Source organism: Cebus imitator, unplaced genomic scaffold (assembly GCF_001604975.1).
Source record: "Cebus imitator isolate Cc_AM_T3 unplaced genomic scaffold, Cebus_imitator-1.0 Scaffold279, whole genome shotgun sequence".
Lineage (NCBI taxonomy): Eukaryota > Metazoa > Chordata > Mammalia > Primates > Cebidae > Cebus > Cebus imitator.
The window spans coordinates 2,471,828-2,493,269 of NW_016107594.1; the positions used below are offsets into that span (position 1 = coordinate 2,471,828).

A 21,442-nucleotide genomic window follows, 5' to 3' on the forward strand; every position below is an offset into this window, starting at 1 on the left:
TTCCTTCCTTCCCTTCCCTCCTTCCCTCCTTCCTTCCTACCCTGTTTTCTTCCTTCCTTCCTTCCTCCCTCCCTCCCTCCTTCCCTCCCTCCTTCCTTCCCTCAACTCTCTCCACTTTCTACTCTCCCCCCTCTCTCCTGTCTTTCTCTCTTTCTCCCTCCCTTCATCCACTGATACAGGCTCCTTTCCAGCACTAGATAAACAATTTACAGGTTTTCCCGCTTGTCCTTCCTTTCTTCTTGCTCATGTCTGCATTCCACTTTGCTTCTGATTCTCTCTCTGAGGTAGAATCTACCTGTGTCACTTTCCTGTGCGAGCCTCTCTGTTGTTTTTCCCTATTGCATGCTGAGTTGGTCTCCCCTGCTCGGCACTCCAGCTGGGCCCTTTCCAGTCTTTCCCATGACCTTTCCTGTCTTCTCTTCAATCCCTGTCTCCATCACATTCGCCACACATTTAAAAGGAAGCCTCGGCAGATACAAATGCTCCTGTGAATTGTTCTTCCCAGCTGCCATGCGATGTGAAGCCTTTTGCACCTGGACTGTTCTCCCTCTGAGTGGATGGCATCCAGGAGGCCCCTAGACTTGTTCAAACCCTCACCCAACCCATCCGGCTACCAAGTTACTGGTTTCCTTTGTGGCTCTCAAAGGCAAACCATAGCATTCATCATGTTGTTTTATAAGTATTTATTTTACTATCTGTCATTCATTGGACAGGGGAAAATAAGAGCCCTGTTTTATTTTACTCTTCTCACCGTACCCACCCCCAAATCCTGACAGATTTGAAAACAAATGCTTCTTTTAACAGCTCATTATTTTTCTTAATTTTTATTGGGAAGTAATAATTGTATGTATTCATGGGCTCACTGTGATGTTACAATACATGTAATGTATAGTTAGCACCTAATCATAAGTTCTTACCACCTTGTATAAGTTAGAACAACATTTGCCAACTGGATGTATTTAAAAATGAATTTAGAGTAAAATTGTTTCACTTCATCCATGTAGATGCCTGATCCTGGTCTTGCTCCAAGTTCTCCCACTCTGAGTTTTAAATATCCTCAACACAAAACATACATGCATAGTGGCAAAAATCAGTGTCATTTCTCTGATACCTCTCAGAATTGATATTAACTATTTGAACTGCTGGAAGCTCTGTGTAAGATCAGAGTATGGCCACCATTGAATTCACTTGGAATTAATGTAATATATTTAGAATTATAAAGTATTTCAAGATCGGCTCATGAAATTCTTAGGTATAATTAACTTGCTTTATGATTTCTTGATAATTTGCTTGATAGAAAATAAGATAGTTCCAGAAACATAGATAATGAGTTTGGTTATCTGATTTTCATTCTGAATATTTACAGGCTTTTTTGATGTTTTATCTTAAGCTCAGAAGTTTACATTTTTGTTTAAACATTGTCAATGTCCTGTTTACTGTTGCTATTTTTAGAAATTGTGGAATATCTTACCATGGGGCTGGTCATGTAATTACAAAATAATAGCACCAAAAACATAATATATGGGAAAATTAAATAAATTAATTGAAAATAGTAGCTAACAAAATAACTCAATTTGAAACCAATAGCATCTGTAACTTAAAAAAACATTGATGTATAATTTAAAAGATAGTTTAAAAATTAAACACACACACACACACACACACACACACACACACTTCGCCTAGAATTTTATTCTTGAGAAAAGAGATGCACATTGTAAAACATGGATCAATCAAACATTTCAGGAAATTCATTATTAATGAACTTTCCTTCTCAAGCAAACCGCAAAAAATAAGTTTAAGCAATAAGCTTTGAAACTCCCTTTCTATTCAGATGACTGCAAATAGAGTTAATAAAAAGCAATCTCAAGTTTTTAATGTAGTTCTTCTTTACACTGAAGAAAACAGTGTGAAAACACGGTTCTATTTTATTTTATTTTATTTTATTTTATTTTATTTTATTTTATTACATGACAGTCTTTCTTAGATTAGTAAAGAGATTTTTCCCCAAAAAGTACATTATCCAAATTAAAATATGTTAGATAAAGTTAAGAGCTACTACGTTTCTGTAAGTACTTCAAGCTTTTTTCAGTTGCTCATAAGAGAATATATCAGAGATTCAAAAATGACCAGCATTCCTTTTCTTTAATTAGGTTTTCAGAGGTCACCTGAGCATGAAAGTACTTTCTCAAGAGTTGCTTAGATTGATGCTAAAAAAAACTCATGTTTCTATGAGCTCATTGTTCAGTCTGATGTATAAAATGGATTAAGTCTAGAACTGATTCTCTTGATACACAGGTACTTTATTTGGAAGATAAGAACTATTCCAAATACTTGAAAGTTAAAAGCAAGTCTCTTGCAACTCTAATGTGTTAGACTTAAAAGATATATTGTATTTAATTGTTAAAAATATTGACTGGGTAATTACTGCAAAATATGTGGAGAAGTAATTTTCATCAGCCAAATGTTTGAAGGTTATTTCAACTAGAACATTTTGTTCATAGCATTTTTTCTGTGTTTATGACAAGACGAAATCACAAGAAAACAGAAACAGAATTACTAATAGACTCAAACTTTGATTGTATTAATAGTGTTTTGACACAAAGAACTTGATTTAGACTTTTTTAAAGTTTCTAGAGCATAAAGAAAATACAGAACCAGTAGTTGTACCATGATTTTTTGCAGTCTAGTGGCCTCAAGATAGAAAAGGATACCTTTTCTATATATTTTGTTATTACTCTTCAGCAGGCTTAAAATTGATCAGTCAAAAAGTCCCTTAAATTCACATTAAAATGGAAATATCTCTTTTTAGAGGAATATTTTTGTCAAATTCAATATAATCTCTTTTAAACAACTTGAGATTTCTTAAAACATGGAAACATTCTCTTCTGAAACAGTGCAGAATCAATATCATAGAATTTTATGTTGTTCTTTCAGAATTCTTCTACTACCTCTACTAATTTTACCAATATTTAAAAATAGTGTTGACGTTTTTAGGAGACAATGATTATATACTAGTCTTTAAACACACCACAAATGAAGCTCAGTTGAAATGTATCTCATGCAATTTGCAGAGAGAGAAGCAGCAGGCTAGGCTGTATCCTAAGGAATATGGGTAAAGTAAGGGTCCAGGGGTCAAAGTGTCTGAAGTGCCAGATCGGAGTCTAACTTTCTTTGAGACCCCCAGATATGCTGGCATTCTAAGGACACAGTTTAATGGTGGAGGCAGCACACTTCATGGTGCAAGCAACAGGAAGTAGAAGCTTCAGGTTTCTAGGGATCTTTTTTAGGAGACAATGATTATATACTAGTCTTTAAACACACCACAAATGAAGCTCAGTTGAAATGTATCTCATGCAATTTGCAGAGAGAGAAGCAGCAGGCTAGGCTGTATCCTAAGGAATATGGGTAAAGTAAGGGTCCAGGGGTCTTGTTTTTGCCTTCTCCAAAAACAAGAGAAGGCATCAGAAGAAAAAGGAGACAGCTGGTCATATAAAGAGAAACTACCCTGCCACAAATAACTTAGCTTATTTCATCTGCATGACAAGATGTAGCTTAAGCAGTAAAAAACAATAAAAACAACTTTGAGATTGAATGATAGAAAAAGCAATAAAACAGATATTTCCATAACAAAATCCAATCCAAATGAAGTTTAGTAGACATTTTAATAAATACATCTTTTTTGTTTGTTTGTTTGTTTTGTAATGTTTCTTTCTACCTTTCTCCAAAAAAAAAAAAAAAACAAAAAAAAAAAAAAAAGAAAAAAGAAAAAAAAAAGGTTTTAATGCACGTTTTGGGGCAGAGGAAAACATTTCTTCAAACTAATTTTTAAATAAGAATATTTTTGGATTTTAGAACTTTGTTAAGGTTTTTGATTGAAGTCTTTAAAAGCCATTAATTCTGAACATAGAGGTATATTCTGGGTACCTTTAAAGAATTAATATCTACTAACTACCTGTAGAGCTTCTGGCAATAAACTATCGAAACAGTTTGTAAGTCCCGTAGGAAAATCAATGTCATTGCTTTATCAACATAACCATATGTCTACAGTAAAGACATTTTTTTTTTATGACGAACTTTGTACAATCAGGACATAATTTATTATCAAAATGAACACAGAGAGCCCACAACTTATGATGGTTCAGCTTACAATTTTTCAACTTTATAATGATGTAAAAGCAATACGCATTCAGTAGAAACTATGCTTTGAGTACCCGCGCAACCATCTGTTTTTCATTTCCTGTACAGCATTCAATACTAGCACAAATCATCGTAAATGATCTAGCACAAAGCCTATTTTATAAGAAAGTGTTGACTGCTCACTGATTACAGGCTCATGCTTATAATTCCAGCAATTTAGGAGACTGAGGCAGGTAGATCACTTGTGGTCAGGAGTTTGAGTCCAGCCTGGCCAACAAGGTGAAACCTCATCTCTACTAAAAATACAAAAATTAGCCATGTTTGATGGCATGTGTCTGTAATCCCAGCTACTCGGGAGGCTGAGGCAGGAGAATCGCTGGAACCCAGGAGGCGAAGGTTGCGGTAAGCCAAGTTCATACCACTGCATTGCAGCCTAGGCAACAGAGGGAGACTCCATCTTAAAAAAAAAAAAAAAAAACAAAACTGTTGACTATCTCATGTCAACATTCCTTGTTTGTTATTAGTAGTGGGGAGGACTATCTCGTGTCAACACTTTCTTATAAAATAGGCCTTGTGCTGGATGATTTTGCCTAACTCGAGGCCAAGAGGTAAGGCCACACTCTAGGCCAACTCTAGTCACATTTATGGTAGGCTAGGTGAATTTAAGACATTTGGAAAGTTAGGTATATTACACAATTTTCTGCTTAGGATAGTTTCCACTCTTGATGGGTTTATTGACGATAACCCCATCTGTTAAGTTGAGCAGCCTCTCTAGTCACCTTGACCCCCTCTTAGTGCAGGCTTCCATCATCCCCAGCAGATGTGTGTGTGTTTCAAAGCTGAATTTAGAAGCATTACATGGAATATTCCAACTCTTCCCTCATTCTGAATCTGATGCCAGACTTCACCACTGTCAGGCAAGTCTAAATAATGCCAGGCACACCTGCAGTTTTTAAACTTTAATAAATAACGTTACTAATAGCCAGCTTTCATGATCCCATCCTGGACTTCAGTCAGTTTCCCTTTCAGAATATGTATTCATCCAACAAGCATTTTTATAAACTTTAAAAGAAAATCTAGATTTCTCGTGCACCTTGAAGAATGAGACACTCAGGTGACAGTGGGTGTGGCTTGTTAAGGTTGACACCTCCTGGGTGCTGTGTGTGGAATCCCACCGTCCCCTGGGCCCACTGCCTTTCACAGCTTTCTTCTTCATGGACAGGACCTGTGTGCCCTATTAGCATGGGTAACCCTCACCCTCAAAGAGACTTTTAAATTTTCCTAGGACCCTGTTCCCATGGTACTGATAATAGGGATAGATGTTGAACTCTTTTGTTTTATATTTTTTTATACCCCGATTTTCTGTGCCTAATGAATATTTCCAATTCTGTATTCCAATGGCTTTTGATATGTAGCATGCCTAATGTAAATTCCAGATAGTGCAATATTTTGGAATATGGTTTGTTATTAGTAGTGAGGCATACTCCAGGTGTGTCCAGGGAGAATCATCACCCCCAACAAGTCATTCTGCCTATGGTTTGCTGGTGGTCATCCCCACTCTTGGACAGGACTGCTTTCTAAAGAACTGTTCAGATGTTGTCACTTCCAAACCCCCAAACCCAGTAACACACGCCACAACAATAACAACAATAAAGACTCTTGCTGCTGCTGCTTTTTTTTTTTTCTTTTTTCTCTCTGTAGAAATAGAAATGAGCACTGAATAATCTGTAATAATCATGGATTTTGTCATATATGATGGGAAAGTTGAATGTCTTCCTTTCTGCCCCGTTTCCTTGGCATTATGGAGTCAGATAAAGGTCATCAAATATTTCAATGATTCTGAAACTGGAGATGATTGAAAGCTTCTCCCTAATTCCTAACTCCCCTTGTGGACATATGGGACATTCCTTTGGTTTGCACCAAGATCGATATACTTTTCTGCTCCTGAATTCTGGGCATCTTGAATTAAAATTGTTGATGCCCCTTAAATAGATCAGAGTTATTGTAAAAATAATAACGTTATAGTTGGTAAAGAGTGACTCTTTATAGAAGGAAACCTTATGGAGGAAATTTTCTTAGCCACTGAGTGTAAAGGATCAAGTGCGTACTCTTTCTCCTATACAAAGTTGTAAATCTCAATCTTGATTATTTAGACATCAGCAGGGTAAAATTATATTGTGAATTTAAGAATATGTTTTCCTCAATGGAAGACGTCTCAGACTCCAAGTTGACAGGAGGACTTAGCAAAAGTCACACATTCCTTTTAAAATTTAATTTCTTTTTGAAAAAAGGAAGCATTCAAAGTTAAGTGGAAATAGAAGTAAAAAGACCATGTGGCCCTTCAAGTTTCCAGCTCTCCTTCTTACAATTGTCAAAATTTGCATCATGATATGAAGAGAAATATGTTACTGTAAGACTGTCTACACAGATGGCCTTAAAATATTGCCTCACATAAAAGCAATATACAGCTCTCAGTACTACAGAAGCTAAATCTTCATTTCCGTCATCTATTTCTGTGAGTTTAAGAGCTTATTTTGATGAGGTCATTATAATGATTCATTTCTGGAGCTTCCGTTGTATGTAGATTTCCTCAAGAGCCTTGTAACCACGCACCATCAGGAGTGTGGTCGGCAGTAATTCAGGAGCCCCCAGTTTTCTGTGGGCAGGAACAACTTTTTCTTTTCCCATGAAGTTGAAATCGTGGAGTTTGGAGGAAGCCGTCGGGAAGGTGGGCGCCTCTTCAGGATGGGTTAGAATGAGTGCCAGCTGTCAGGATTCTGCAAAGCACCATGGCGGTGCCCATGGGTGGCTGCTCTTCCCTGGAGGTCTGGGTTGTGACAGAGAGGGGCATAGAGGCAGCAGAGCAACCCGTTCATAAGAGGGCATCGGGGCTCACCAGAGAATCCAGTGTGCAGACTGCAGGCTTGGACTGACAGATGAAGTTGTGGAACTCTGGAAAAGAAGAGCTTGTAAATAGGGAAGAACAAATAAGGTGATCGAACCTTGCGAAATCACAAATGGGTAACAAATAGCCCCAACACAGACCCATCTTTCTTTTCCCTCTTTGTAAATTCACGATCTCCTTTTTTCTCCCTACCCTTTACGGAGCTTTAGCAACCTTGTTTATTTTGTCTCTGTTTTAAGGCATATGTACATCCTGCCTTGAGTTCTGTTCATTCCTCCCCTTCCTCTCTTGCAGGTTTTGATCTGGTAAAATGTGAGGATCCAGGCATCCCTAACTACGGCTATAGGATCCGTGATGAAGGCCACTTTACCGACACCGTAGTTCTGTACAGTTGCAACCCAGGGTATGCCATGCACGGCAGCAACACCCTGACCTGTTTGAGCGGAGACAGGAGAGTGTGGGACAAGCCGCTACCTTCGTGCATCGGTGAGTGTGGAAGCCGGTCGGACTATTGTGCAAAAGCAGGGCCTCAGGGTACTCACACCATGTTGTTTTGACTTCCTTTGTTAGAAAAGAGGAGGAATTTAATCACACTTTCCAGTGTAAGTTTTATGTATTCTGAGATTTGCATGTGTCTGTGGGTGTCTGTTTTCAGGTATGAAAGACAGATTTTCTAGTTTTCTTTTATGGAGACTCTAGGTACAGTGTTATTATTAAAATTATCGCATGAGTATCTTATTGCTTTATGCTTTCAACTTTAATTGCATGGAGGATAAAGACTTTTTACAGAGTTAATGATGTGGAAGGAGTAAAGAAATGATCAGGAGCCATAGATGACGGTGATTCTTTTTCTCTATGTATATAATGCAGACATAATGGCTATGGTTTTGAAAAATAGCTAAACAGAAACGTGCAGTGCCTGAAGTTTAATGTTCCCATCTCTCTGTGTCTTCTGCAGCCGAATGTGGCGGTCAAATCCACGCAGCCACATCAGGACGAATATTGTCCCCCGGCTATCCAGCTCCTTATGACAACAACCTCCACTGCACCTGGATTATAGAGGCAGACCCGGGAAAGACCATTAGGTACTTGTTTTATTTTGGTTTCAGTGATTTGAGGAAAGAGATATGCCTTATATTCTTAAAGCAGAGATAGCAGTACACCAGATACCCATGGTTAAAGTTTCTGAACTAAAGAAGAAAAGGTAAAGATGTAGCTAAATGTTTTATTGGCTCACTTGCTTACTTTGCTATTCCCTTGAAACCATTCATTAAGTCCTATATAATAAAGAAAAAATGAGAGGGTATCAGTTAGCTTCTGCTGCCTAACAAAGTATACCCAAAATTTAGTAGCTGAAAGAACATCATGACTTTGTGTGTTACCTGGGTTGTTCTGATCTGGGTGAGTTTGACTGGGGATGAGTGGTCCAGGATGACTTTCCTTAGGTGTGAGGGCCTCAGATGGGATGGTTGGGAAGGTAGGAGCCCCTCCCTACCAGATTTCTGTTCCTGTGGTAGGCTGGTCAGGGTGGGAAGGTTGTAGCAGCAATGGATGACAGACTTCAAACTTCTGCTTGCATTATACTTGCTAAGGGGCCCTTTGTCAAAGCAAGTTTCATGGGCCAGGCCAGACTTGAGTTATGAAGAAATAGACTGTAATGCTCCATTAATAGGAAGAGAAGCAAAGTCATGTTTTAAAAGGGCTTGTGTACACGGATGGGAACAATGTGTGTCATTTTACAATATACCAAAGTAACTTTGAGGTAGACCAAGGAAGTGCTCTAATCTGAAGTAACACATATAAAAGAAAATCACTGCAGATTTCAGAAAATGATGCAAACATTTAAGCAGAAAGTGTTCAGTTCCAATAGTGAGTTCTACATTATTATGGTGAGTTATTTAAACCAACAAAAAGTAATATTTTTAAAGTAAGTTCTCTTTAATGTTTTTAAAGTAGTCAGAAATCTGTCTCAGAAGCCATACCACATAAGTCAAAAGGTAATTTTGAAATAAGTTCTTTATTTTTAGTTCTTGTTGAAAATGAAGAGGACACAAAGTCCTTAACAATATTTCTTAAAATTTCTTTTTCCTTCAATTAAGCTTTCTGTTTCATTGTTGTTGTTATTAATTCTCTGTACAAAATTTGCTTTTGGGAAACTCTGACCTCCAGTAGCCTTAGTCTGCCTGCCTCAGGTGTCTCTACTCCTTCCTCATGCCATTGTGCCCAAGAAAGACTGAATGAATCTGCCCAGCTGCTTCAGCTCCTCCTTCACATATGTGAAGCTGAAAAACAGCAGAAGGTCAAAGTCAGGCTGAGCACAGTGGCTCATACCACCTGTAATCCTAGCACTTTGGGAGGCCGAAGTAGGTGGATCCCTTGAGGTCAGGAGTTTGAGACCAGCCTGGCCAACATGGTAAAACCACGTCTCTACTACAAATGTAAAACTTAGCTGGGCATGGTGACCTGTGTCTATAATCCCAGCTATTCAGGAGATTGAGGCAGGAGAATTGCTTGAAGTTGTTGGGTGGAGGTTACAGTGAGGTGAGATCATGCCACTTCACACTAGCCTGGGCGAAAGAGTAAAACTCTGTCTCAGAAACAAAAAAAAAAAGTCAAAGAAGCGTCTTTCTGGAGAAGTGGAAGAATGAAAAATATTCATAAACAAATGATTTATGTCCTTTTTCACAAAAGCTACCCTATCAAGCTTAGTAATGTATATTACATAGATATCATAGACATTTCACTACAACTCTATAACTTAAAAATAAAACGTGATAAACTGGAGCGAGGGAAATGCATATTCTGTTAGATGATACTATTTTTGTACATCTGACATCTAATGTCTTTGAAATTCTTGTGTTTTACTGTTTATTCGGTCACATTAACAACTTGGGAGTGAGTTGAACTTAGGTGGTACAAGCCATTAGCACTTGTAAACCCTATGTAAGAAAGAGTCTCACTACATAAAAGGAGCAAGAAGAAAAATGAAAGAATATCTAGAATGCAGATATCTTAGGGTGGTGTTTCTGCTACTGTGATAGAACATTACAGACTGGGTAATTTATAAAGAACAATTTATTTGCCTAACAGTTCTGGAGGCTGGGAAGTCTGAGGGCGTGACACTGGCACGCGGTGAGTCCACATGGTGAGAGCATCACACAGCGAGGAAGTGCACTAGAGACAGAGAGAGGAAATGGGGCCAAGCTTGCCCTTTCATCAGGAGCTCACTTCCAGTATCGCTAACCCACTCCCGTGAAAACAGCATTCATCCCGGCATGAAGGCCCAGCCCTTATGACCTCATGACCTCTCAAAGCCTTCCACTTAAAATATGGCTACAATGGCAATTAAATTTCAACATGAGTTTTGGTGGAGATGCGCAAGCCACAGGACACACTATTTTATAGTAACTCATTTTAAAATTAGTGTGGTCCTTAAGATAAATGATTAATTTGATGATTATTGATCTGTTGGGACAACAATAAAGTATATCAGAGTAACAGGATTTAATATTTCACATTTCTCAGGAAAGTCAATAAAGGCATGTTTCTATGGAAATAAATAGGCCAGGCATAGTGGCTGACACCTGTCATCCCAGCACTTTGGGGTGATGAACCAGGAGGATGACTTGAGCACATTTGGTCAAGGCTGCAGTGAGCTGTGATCACACTACTGCACTCTTAATCAATAAATTAAATATTAGTTCTTAACTTTGAATTCACAAATACTAGATTTGAATAATGTAAAAAGCACTCCACTGGCTTTGATTTTGAAAAGTTGTGGAAATCATCTATGATAATGGAATGACTTTATATAAAAAAAAATTTATTTTCTTTTAGAAGGATTGCAAATTTTTGTTTTCCTTACAATTTCCTTTATGGTTTAATTTTCTGGAATTAGAGTGAGCACTGCCTTTCTCTAAATGCAAATCAAGTGATGGATTCACTCTTTGCAGGTGAATCTCACACTTTGTTTCTATTTAGTGAGAAAAGAGAAAATAAGTTAATAAAAATGAATAAAAATGTGTAGTTTTTATAGCATAAACTGATTTTAACATTTAATTATTAAAATTCTAGAAAAGCTCATTGCATACAGCAATGAGTTTTTGTGGAGAAATTTTCTTCCTATACATACCTTTTAATATGAGTGTATACACTATCAAATTTATAAATATGTCTTAAATTTAAAGCATAAACTTCTTCTGTTAAGGAAGTTAAGACAGTAGCATTTGCATTTATTATTAATTTCCTCAAATGACATTCAACTTAATCCCAAAATGTTTTCAATGATAGTATCACTCTTCATTAAAAATATAAATGCAATTTTTAGTAAGGCAATCTGGAAAAATCATAATTAGTACATAAATTGTACTAAGACTTAGAAAAATGGTGTCTGGTCTTAGCCTTGATATTAGCTGGCATGTTTAAGTCTTATTTATTTCAGTAGTAACATAGTCAATATTACCTATAATGTTAACTTGAAAACGGGGAATATGTCAGTCATATAAACATGAACCCAGGGATTAATTCAGCTATTTAAAATACCTTAATATAAATATAATCATTACTGTGCATTTATACTGTGATTTCTTAGTGTAAATATTTTCACTCTCTGGGGATGAATAAACAGCAGGATCTTTGAAAATATGAAAAGGCTTGTTTCAATACTTTAGGCCAGTTATCACAGGGCTATATGGATTTCATTGAGGCCCAGAGCAATTTTTGCTTATATAGTGCAATTCTTCCTTTTTTGAGGTAATAAAAAAAATAGAACACCCCAAAATAGTTATTGTTATGGGGAACTTGGGTCTGGAAGAATTTGTAATTTTGACATATGTGCTATAAAACAGTTATCTGAGCCAAATTTAATTAAAAGTCTAATCACAAGACACTGTAGTAAGTTTAGCCCCATTGAAAGTTATATGGTAATATTTCTCTAAGAGATCCAGCATATTTCATTGCCAGGCAGAGCCATGATTTATGTAATAGAGGTAACAGCACTATAAACTTCAGCTAGCAGCATTAAAGGCTATGTTTTACATAACCATATGTGTACATTGTTCCTAAGATTTAATTGCTTTTCTGCCAGTGTAATTGTCTGGAAAGCTCACTTTGAATGTATTTCTGTTCCTAATTGTTAGCAGGAAATTGCATTTGGTAGTATAGTTGAAGGGAATTATTTTTAATAAGCTCACATAGTATGAAAAACATTGGAGGCATATCAAAAATGTATCAAGGTTGTCAAAAGCATTCCTATGCAGACATTTAGAAGTAACACGTGGTTTGATGACCCCGGTGTTCTGCCTGCTGTCCTGCCCTGAATTTTCTTCCTGGCATCACCAAGTTGTAGAGAGATTAAAATCTGCACTGGAGATCTAGGAATATTAATCCATTTCTGATCAACCTTCCAGATCCCAGTAGGATATATACACATGAGGAAAACTTGACATTTATCTCCAGTCTCCACATCCAGCCACTGTACATAAACCACAAGTGGGTGCATTTTCCATATGTAACAGACAGGTATGGGGCCAGTCAGGAATCAAAGCATATCCAGTTTCTCCATTCCTATCAAGATCACTATAGACCCTTGCCTTATTTTTTATAGATAATGCAGAGAAACAACAAGTTAAGTGTATTTCAGCCAGGAAATAAAAAAAGAGCTGTAGAGGTCTACAGTTTTTCCCCATGCCTCTACTCCAGACCCCCTGAATCTGGGGCTCTGGGAGCAGCTGCTTGGCACTGGTCTCTTAGGAGATCCTAAGTCAGAGGGAAGAAATCTGCAACCCCCTCATTTTGCAAGCTTCTGACACAGTTTCATTTGCCACACTTTCGTTAAATAACACCAGCTCCCAACCACACCACTCATATTTCACTTGCCATGATACATAAACTGTGAGGAAGTACATGACGGACATACTCTGAGCTCTTCAGTACCCAAATCACTGTATGGATAGCAAGGCACATCCTCATCACTGGTGACAGATCACATGTCCTCTTTCAGTGTCTGCTGGTGACTGCTCACAGGGGGGCTGCTATTCAGTGCATGCACAGACAGCAAAGAGAATAGTTGTATTGTCTTCTTTGCTCCCAGTGATCAGTGCACTTCATGTCTTACAAAATTGGATTTTCCAAAGAAGGAATTGCCCAGAAAACGTGGACATGCAGTGATGAAATGAAAAGTGATTATCATGGGAAGTTAAACTCCAATCACACATAAATGGAATTACAGGAGAAATAGCTGAGATGGAAACACTGCCATTACTGTGGAGAAAGACCTTAGATAGGCAGCCAGGGAAGCTCGGCCAAGGAGGATGCAGGAATGTAAGGGAGGAAATTGGCTGTGATGAGAACAATGGAGATGTCCCAGAAAAAAGTGACTCCAGGAAAAAATATTAAAGAAACTTCTAGAGGTATTTCAGGATTGGAAAAACACAAAAGATAAAATTGTGGACGATGATCCAAACTTCCCTGACTTCTCTCCTCAGAGCTTATCATGTGTTCCCAGCCCCTCACATTTCATCATTATTTCATTTCATTGTCATCATTCCCTATTTGTGTTAATGTCTCCCTCTATGGGATGGGAGGTTTAATCTTTAGTGTTATCTTCTGTTGCTTATTTTTCCTTTCTCAATATCCAATAATTTTCCACCTGAAACAACATAGGACTGTATATCTCATGGAATTGTTTTGATAAATTACATGAGATTTCTTCAGATTGGGCACAGAAAAAAAAAATGCATGGAATCCGATACCAAAGTCCTGTCATTTCTCCATCTGTTTATGTTTCCTTTCTTCTTCTTATCCACCATTACCAAATCCCATGACTTTACTGTTACCTTAATCTTCTCTCAACTGGCCTTCCCAAAGCCATCCTTTACCCTCTCCATTCTCTCAAACATCCCCACTGTACATTGACAAGCACCAGCTCCTTACCCAGAACCAAAATACCCTCTAGAATTTGGCTGACTATGCATTTACACATGTATCTTTGGCTGCTCATGGATACTTTATACTTCAGCACAAAGAAACCTTGACTGATCTCTGACCACAGCCTGTGCTACTGTGGCACTCTCTTTTTCACACACTCTTGAGTTTCTCCTCATTGACTCATCTCCAGTTTCTTCCCATCTCTTAGGACCCAGTTAAAATGTCAACATCAAAAATTTGTTTTTATTATCCCATCCAGAATTATCCTATGTCCTTTCCTATGCTTATCATTTCTCTCCATGAGTTACCTACCTTCTGTACTTATCATCTCTGTTAATATTATATTCACATGTCAAGACCTCCATGGCAAGCTTCACTAGCTCCCACACTCCTGTGATCTCCATGTCTCATTCGGACCACATCTGAAGCCTCCCAGACACTCCTCCCTGCCCACTACCCAGCTCCTTTGCTGTGCAGACCCTCCTAACTCACCAGACCTCTTCACTGACCACCCTGCAAGGGCTGCCTTGCTCCCACTGCGCCCACTCCAAGCAATATGGTTTGTTTTCTTTATTTAAAGAGTTTATGTTTATGTCTATAAAATTAATGTCTTTATAGAGGTTTTGAAATAAAAGACGCCCATGAAGAAATTATGCATTATTCCCCTATAGACATCAAATGTTAACATGTTGGCAGACGTATTACATGTCTCAATGTTTGTTCTGTGGTGTGGACGTGCATCGTTAAACATTGTCTCTCTTGTTTGTTGTTTCTTTCGTTTTTTTTCTTTGAGACAGAGTCTCACTCTGTTGCCCAGACTGGAGTGTGGTGGCGTGATCTCAGCTCACTGCAACCTCAGCCTCCCGGGTTCAGGCAGTTCTCCTGCCTCAGTCTCCCGAGTAGCTGGGATTACAGGTGTGCACCACCACACCCAGCTAATTTTTCTGTGTTTTTTAGTAAAGACGGGGTTTTACCATGTTGGCCGGCTGGGTCTCGAACTCCTGACCTCAAATGAGCTGCCTGCCTCGGCCTCCCAAAGTGCTGGGATTATAGGCATGAGCCACCATGCCTGGCCATTTCTAATTTTTCATCTTGTACATAATGATGTGACAAGTAGTCTTGTAAGTAAATCTTTGTCTATATTTATATAATTCCTTAAAGATAAATGCCTAGTAAATTGCTGGGTCAAAGGGTGTGAACATCTTCATGTGTCTTAATACAAGTCTTTCTATAAAGCAGAGCTAATTATTTCACTTACCCATGCTTGGCATAAAAACAAAAACTATTTTGTTCACTCATTATATGCAGGATAAACTCTTTGGTGTGGTTTATGGTTATTTATTTTCCTTTACTTTGAAATAATAAAGTGCTATAGGAAAAAAAAAACACCCTAAATGTAGTTTTCTTTAATCTTAGACACCAAAGAAAACTACACTTGAAAAGGTGATACACCTTTGTATAATTTTTTCTGTGCAATACAAACGTATAAAATTTGATTTGTTCGTTTATCTTTTTATTTAATTATTTTTTATGCCATGTTATTCTGAACATTTATTTTCAGTTAATAAACATGATCAAAAGTTTACATTCTAATTTGTAATTCCACCTCATCCTAGTTAGTTATGGGATAGCATTCCATTGCCTGAATGTGCCATAACTTACTTAAACTATACCCTTTTGGAATATTCAGGTTGTTTTTAATTTTTTCGCTGTTATAAGTAATGCTACCAACCTCCCTGCATGTCACTGCCAGGGCACTTTTCATGATGAATTTCTAAAGCTGCACTTGCTATGCTTGCACATTTGAATTTTTATAGCCATTACCAAATTGCCTCTAAAAGGAGTAGATATACCACCAGCAGTACATGGAAATGGGGCATCTCCCCATTCTCTCTGAAACTGGACAAAGGCTTTTTAATCGTTAACAATCTGACCAGAAAAGAAAATGTTATTCAAAACATTTTATTGGTTATATTTTTTTATAGCTTTCCTATGTTGACTTTTTTGACATGTGAATATATTTAGTTAGTGACTTCTCTTTGCACTTCACCTTCTACCTGCAATTCCTATTCTCTCCTTTACCTGAAATTTTTTTTCTGCTTTCTCTTGGCTGGACAAGAGCCTTCCCTGACTCCATGAGGCAGACTTAGAGCCATGTCCTTCTGTGCTGGGGGCGTGCTTTTCTTATATCTGTCAGACCTTGGGACACTGTGCATTGTAGGGTGTGTGCTTCTCCTCACATGCCTGTATCTCATATCACAGAGTTCCCTAGCGATGATACCGCATTTCACTCCATGTCTTAATTTCTTATACCTAGTGGAATTGTGTCTGGCATTTTGACTTTCAGCAGTGTTTCATTTGAATGAAAAATGACTGATATTTACCTACATTTAAACTTTGTTATATCATATTTTTTGTTGGAGTCATGAGACATTCTCCAAGAGGCAAAACTCCATGGTACCAGCATGCATGTTTGCTTGTCTGTGTAAGCTTCTCATTGGCATAAAACATAAAAACTGCACAAATTGTAAGTGCAGCTTGTTCACAGAAGAAACACCCCCATGTAACCAGAGTCAGATGAAGAAAGGAAAATTATCTGGACTCAGGAGAGGCCTTTGAGCTCTATGCAAATTAGCTCTTCTCCAGGATAATCACATTCAGAGTTGAGAAGAGCTTTGCCCAGTTTGAATTTTATATAAAAGAGAATTGTTGGGCGCAGTGGCTCACGCCTGTAATTCCAGCACTTTGGGAGGCCAAAGCGGGCCAATTACCCGAGGTCAGGAGTTCAAGACCAGCCTGGCCAACATGGTGAAACCCTATTTCTACTAAAAATACAAAAATTAGCCAGGTATGATGGCACATGCCCATAATCCCAGCTACTCAGGTGGCCGAGGCAGAATTGCTTGAGCCCAGGAGCCTGAGGTTGCAGAGAGCCGAGATTGCTCCATTGCACTCCAGCCTGGCTGACAGAGCAAGACTCTGTCTCAAAAAAAAAGAGAGAGAGAGAGACAGAATTGTACTGTATGATTCATTTTGCGTCTGGCTTGATTTCCTCCACCTTGATACCCATTGATACAGTTAGCTATTTCATGGTGTCAGTATGCTATAATTTATTTATCCATTCTGGGTGTTGATGGACATTTGGATTGTTTTCATCCAGTTTGGAGTTAATGCGAACTGTGTTGCTTTGAATATGGTTTGACATGTTACCTGGTAAATGTATGTGTACTTTTTCCATGAGCATATACTGAGGCTGGGAATTGCTGGGTAGTGGTGAATCCTACCTTCAGCAGTATTAGGTGCTATCAGTTTTCCAGTGGTTATACTTATCCTCATTCCCTGAAAGGAGTTATATTAAAGAGTTTCAGGAACTTCACCTTCTAAACAACAAAGGGATTGATTGTTTTATCATTTTAGCCATTCTACTAGGTGTGTGTTAGGTTTTTATTTGGATTTCCCTGATGACTGATCAAAGTAAACACTTTTTTATATGTTTAGTGGCCTTTTGAATATCCTCTTTTATTAATTGCCAGTTGAAGCTTTTTGCCCATTTTTTTTCATATTGGAATGATTTAGTAAACACAGGTTTTTAATTCCAATGCGTCATAATAATTTTTACTCATTTTTTTCCTTATGGTCAACAAATTTTTACTCTTACTTAAGCATACATACTTAAATGTATGCTATGCCACATACTTTGTTAAGGTTGGCTTTAGTGATTTTATATCCAGATTGCTAAATCCTGCCTCCCCAAAGCTATAAAAATATTATCTTAGGTTTTTTCCCTAGAGAACTTATTTTACTGTTCATATTTACGTCTCTCTTCCATTGGGGACAGATTTTTGTGTTTGGTATGCAGAGTAAAGTGTCATAGATTTTTGTCCATGGTTAAGTTCAATTGACCGTTTGTTGAAAAGTGAATTATTTCTTTATTGTGCTATAGTACAAACTTAGTCATTAACTAGACAACTATACCTATGTAGATCGTTTCCAAACTGGATTTCATTCCATTGATCTATTTGCCTATCTAGTTCAATGCGTTTCTAACTTAATTCCTGATTTACTTTATAACACATCTTGAGACCCAGTACCATAATCTAGCTTCATTCTTCTTCATATAGATCACCATGACTATACTTGACCCTTTGCATTTCCATATGAATTTTAGAAAAACTTGCAATTTTTTACAAAATAAATTGCCTGGATTTTTATTGAAATCACATGACATCACTAGATCATTCTGGGGAAAAGTGACATCTTTTGAAATCCTGAACTTTCTGGTTCCTGATGTTGTGTACTTCTCCATTTATTTAGGTTTTGTACGATTTGTCTCAATGATATTTTGCAGTATTCTGGGTGAAAGTTTTGCACGGTTTTGGTTAGAATTGTTTCCAGCTCTAGGATGCTTTCTGCCTAATGGGCAAACATGTGTGACCAGGTATTTCAGAACCCAGGGTCCTCTTCTTTTCTCCACTTAAGACCTTCAATGATTTCATCCAGTCCCATTGTTTATAAATAATTTCTTTGTTAAAGACACACATTTATTTTCTCCACCCTGACTTCCCTGTGAAACTCCAGACTCACATGAACAGCTGCCTACATATCCTCCATCTATGTCTAATTGACAAACTCAACAGGTCCAAGACAGAATCTCTGAATTTCTCCATCCCATAAACATGTCGCACTGTTTCTCTGTTCAGTGGAAGACAATTCCATTTTTCTGGTTTCTCAGGCACAAACTTACAGAGTCAGTGCATCCCCACCTCACACATGCCTTTTCCAAGCCTGTTTTCTCTCCCTTCAAAACGTATCCAGGACCTGACCAGTGCATGGGTGCCCCCACGCTCAGCTCATCTCAGCAAATACGCCACTTTCTTGGATTACTCAAAATGTTGACAGAGTATAATTTTTCCCCACAGCATGTTGTCAACAGAGCAAGCAGGGACCATTCTTTAACATGTTGATGAGGACTCACTAAAAATTCTGCATTAATCCTTAAAACATATCATCCTTAAAACAGCCTACAAAGCCCTGTGTGCATAGGCACTTCTCTCTGCACCATCCCATTCGAGACCCCCATTCTTCTCTGCTCTCAGCTTCTCCGTCCCAGTCCGCCTCTCTCTGCTCTGGCTGCACTGCCTCCTGGGTGTTCTCAGATGCTGACGGTATGCCATCTTCGTGGGCTTTTGCTTGGCTGAACTCTTCCCTCACAGTGGACATTACAAACACCCTTAACTCCTTCAAGGCTCCACCCAAGTCTTCCTTCGCCAAGATGGCTTACCCTATTTAATACTTCAGCCTTTTCCTTCCTCCATAAGAATTAGTATTCCCAATGATTCTTTTGCTGCTCTACCTTTTTATTTCTTCAATTGCATTTACCACCTACTAACTTTCCATACTCTTCACTTATTCATTATGGATGCTGTGGATTGCCTGTCTCTTCCCTGTGAAGGTAGGGCTCTGTGCAGTTGGCAGATGTATGCAAAGTTCCTAGAAGTGCGCTTAGTACATTTTTGGTGCTCAGTAAATATTAAACTATTGAACTCAGTGTAAAAGGGAATGTCTTACAGATGCAAAATGATGATCAACTTTATGAGTGATCGGGAAAACATAATGTAAATAAGACACCATTCCCCAACCATCAGATTTTCTGTTTGTACAACTTTTAGTCTGATGATAATCAGGTTTTGCTAAAGATGTGCTTAAACAAGGGCATTCATACATTATCCTGGACCAAATCAGCTAGAATCCCAAAGGAGAGCGAGCTGGCAAGTCCACTTTCTGGTACCACCCTGGAACAATCCTTGGATCAGCACAACAGAATATCTACTGCAGTGCCATTGGCAAAATTAAAAAGCAGAAATGAACTGCTCTTTAGTAGAGACCTAAGAAAATAAAGCACTTATGGTTTTAAACTAAGTGAACAAAATTCTACATTTTTTAGTATAAACGTCTCTCTCATAATACTGAGTATAAAAGCAATTGAAAGTGATACAAACACATGCATTTCAAGTGATATGTAATATGTAACTACTCTTTCTTTTTTCTTAGATGGAGTCTTGCTCTGTTGTCCAGGCTGGAGTATAGTGGCACAATCTTGGCTCACTTCAACCTCTGCATCCTGGATTGAACCGATTCTCCTGCCTCAGCCTCCCGGGTAGCTGGGACTACAGGCACATGCAAGCACGCCCTGCTAATTTTTTTGTATTTTTAGTAGAGATGGGGTTTCACCATGTTAGCCAGAATGGTCTTGATCTCCTGACCTCATATTTGCCCTCCTTGGTCTCCCAAAGAGCTGGGATTACGAGCGTGAGCCACTGGGCCCAGCCGTAACTACTCTTAAACACATTAGTACTATATATTGTTTAGGGATATATATATATATATATATGTGTGTGTGTATATATATATATAAATACATATATGGCTATACATACTATTTAAAAAAGTGTGTATATATATGTACACATATTCATATATACATATGTATGAGTATGTAAATATGTGTATATATATACATACACATATATGTATACATACACATATATATGTGTATGTATACATATATATGCACATATATATGTATATACACATGTGTATGTGTATGCATAGTTGTATGTATATATGTGTATATATGTACGTATATGTGTGTATGTATATACCTATATATGTGTATATAAATATATATGTATGTATCTGTATATACATGAATATGTGTATGTAAATATATATACATACATATATATGTATGTGTATATATTTACATATGTATGTAAATATATATACATGTATATTTACATAGACATATTTATGTATATACAGACAGATACATATATATTTACATACATGTATATAGGTATATACATACACGCATATGAAGCTTATTTATGAAAATATAAATGGGAATATTATATCACAACTTCACAGTGTGTGATAAGAGAAAGAACCAATTATTTGGTGGAGTGGAGGCAAAAAATGGCTTCATGTATAAGCTTTTATTGATAAAAAAAATTCTGAACTGGGTGTGGTGGCTCATGCCTATAATCCCAGCATATTGGGAGGCCAACGTACGTGGACACCTGAGGTCAGGAGTTCAAGACCAGCCTGGTCAACATGGTGAAATCCCATATCTGCTATAAATACTAACTAATAATAATAACTGGACACTACAGCTGATACCTGTAATCTGAGCTACTCGGGAGGCTGAGGCAGGAGCATCACTTGAACCCAGGAGGTGGAGGTTGCAGTGAGCCGAGATCATGCCACTGGACTGCAGCCTGGGGGACAGAGAGAGACTTTGTCTCAAAAAAAAGGTTGTGAAGCAAACAGGACAAAATGTTAACATTGGTGGCAGTAGGAAAATAAAGGTGTACTATCCGCTGTCCTTTTCTCCATATTTGATAGTTTATCTATCTACTGTCCGCTGTCCTTTTCTCCATGTTTAATAGTTTATTTATCTACTATCCGCTG

General features: G+C 37.8%; 1 protein-coding gene across 2 annotated transcripts in view; it reads left to right on the forward strand.

The window, feature by feature from the left end:
• The window catches only part of CSMD1 (CUB and Sushi multiple domains 1), a 2,110,588-nt gene that overhangs the window by 1,704,628 nt on the left and 384,518 nt on the right, over nucleotides 1-21,442 (forward strand). For both annotated transcript variants that reach the window (XM_017501161.1, XM_017501162.1), the window contains exons 24-25: nucleotides 7,340-7,531; nucleotides 8,004-8,130. In XM_017501161.1, coding sequence (XP_017356650.1) covers nucleotides 7,340-7,531; nucleotides 8,004-8,130 — 319 coding nt within the window. The remainder of the gene's footprint in view (nucleotides 1-7,339; nucleotides 7,532-8,003; nucleotides 8,131-21,442) is intronic.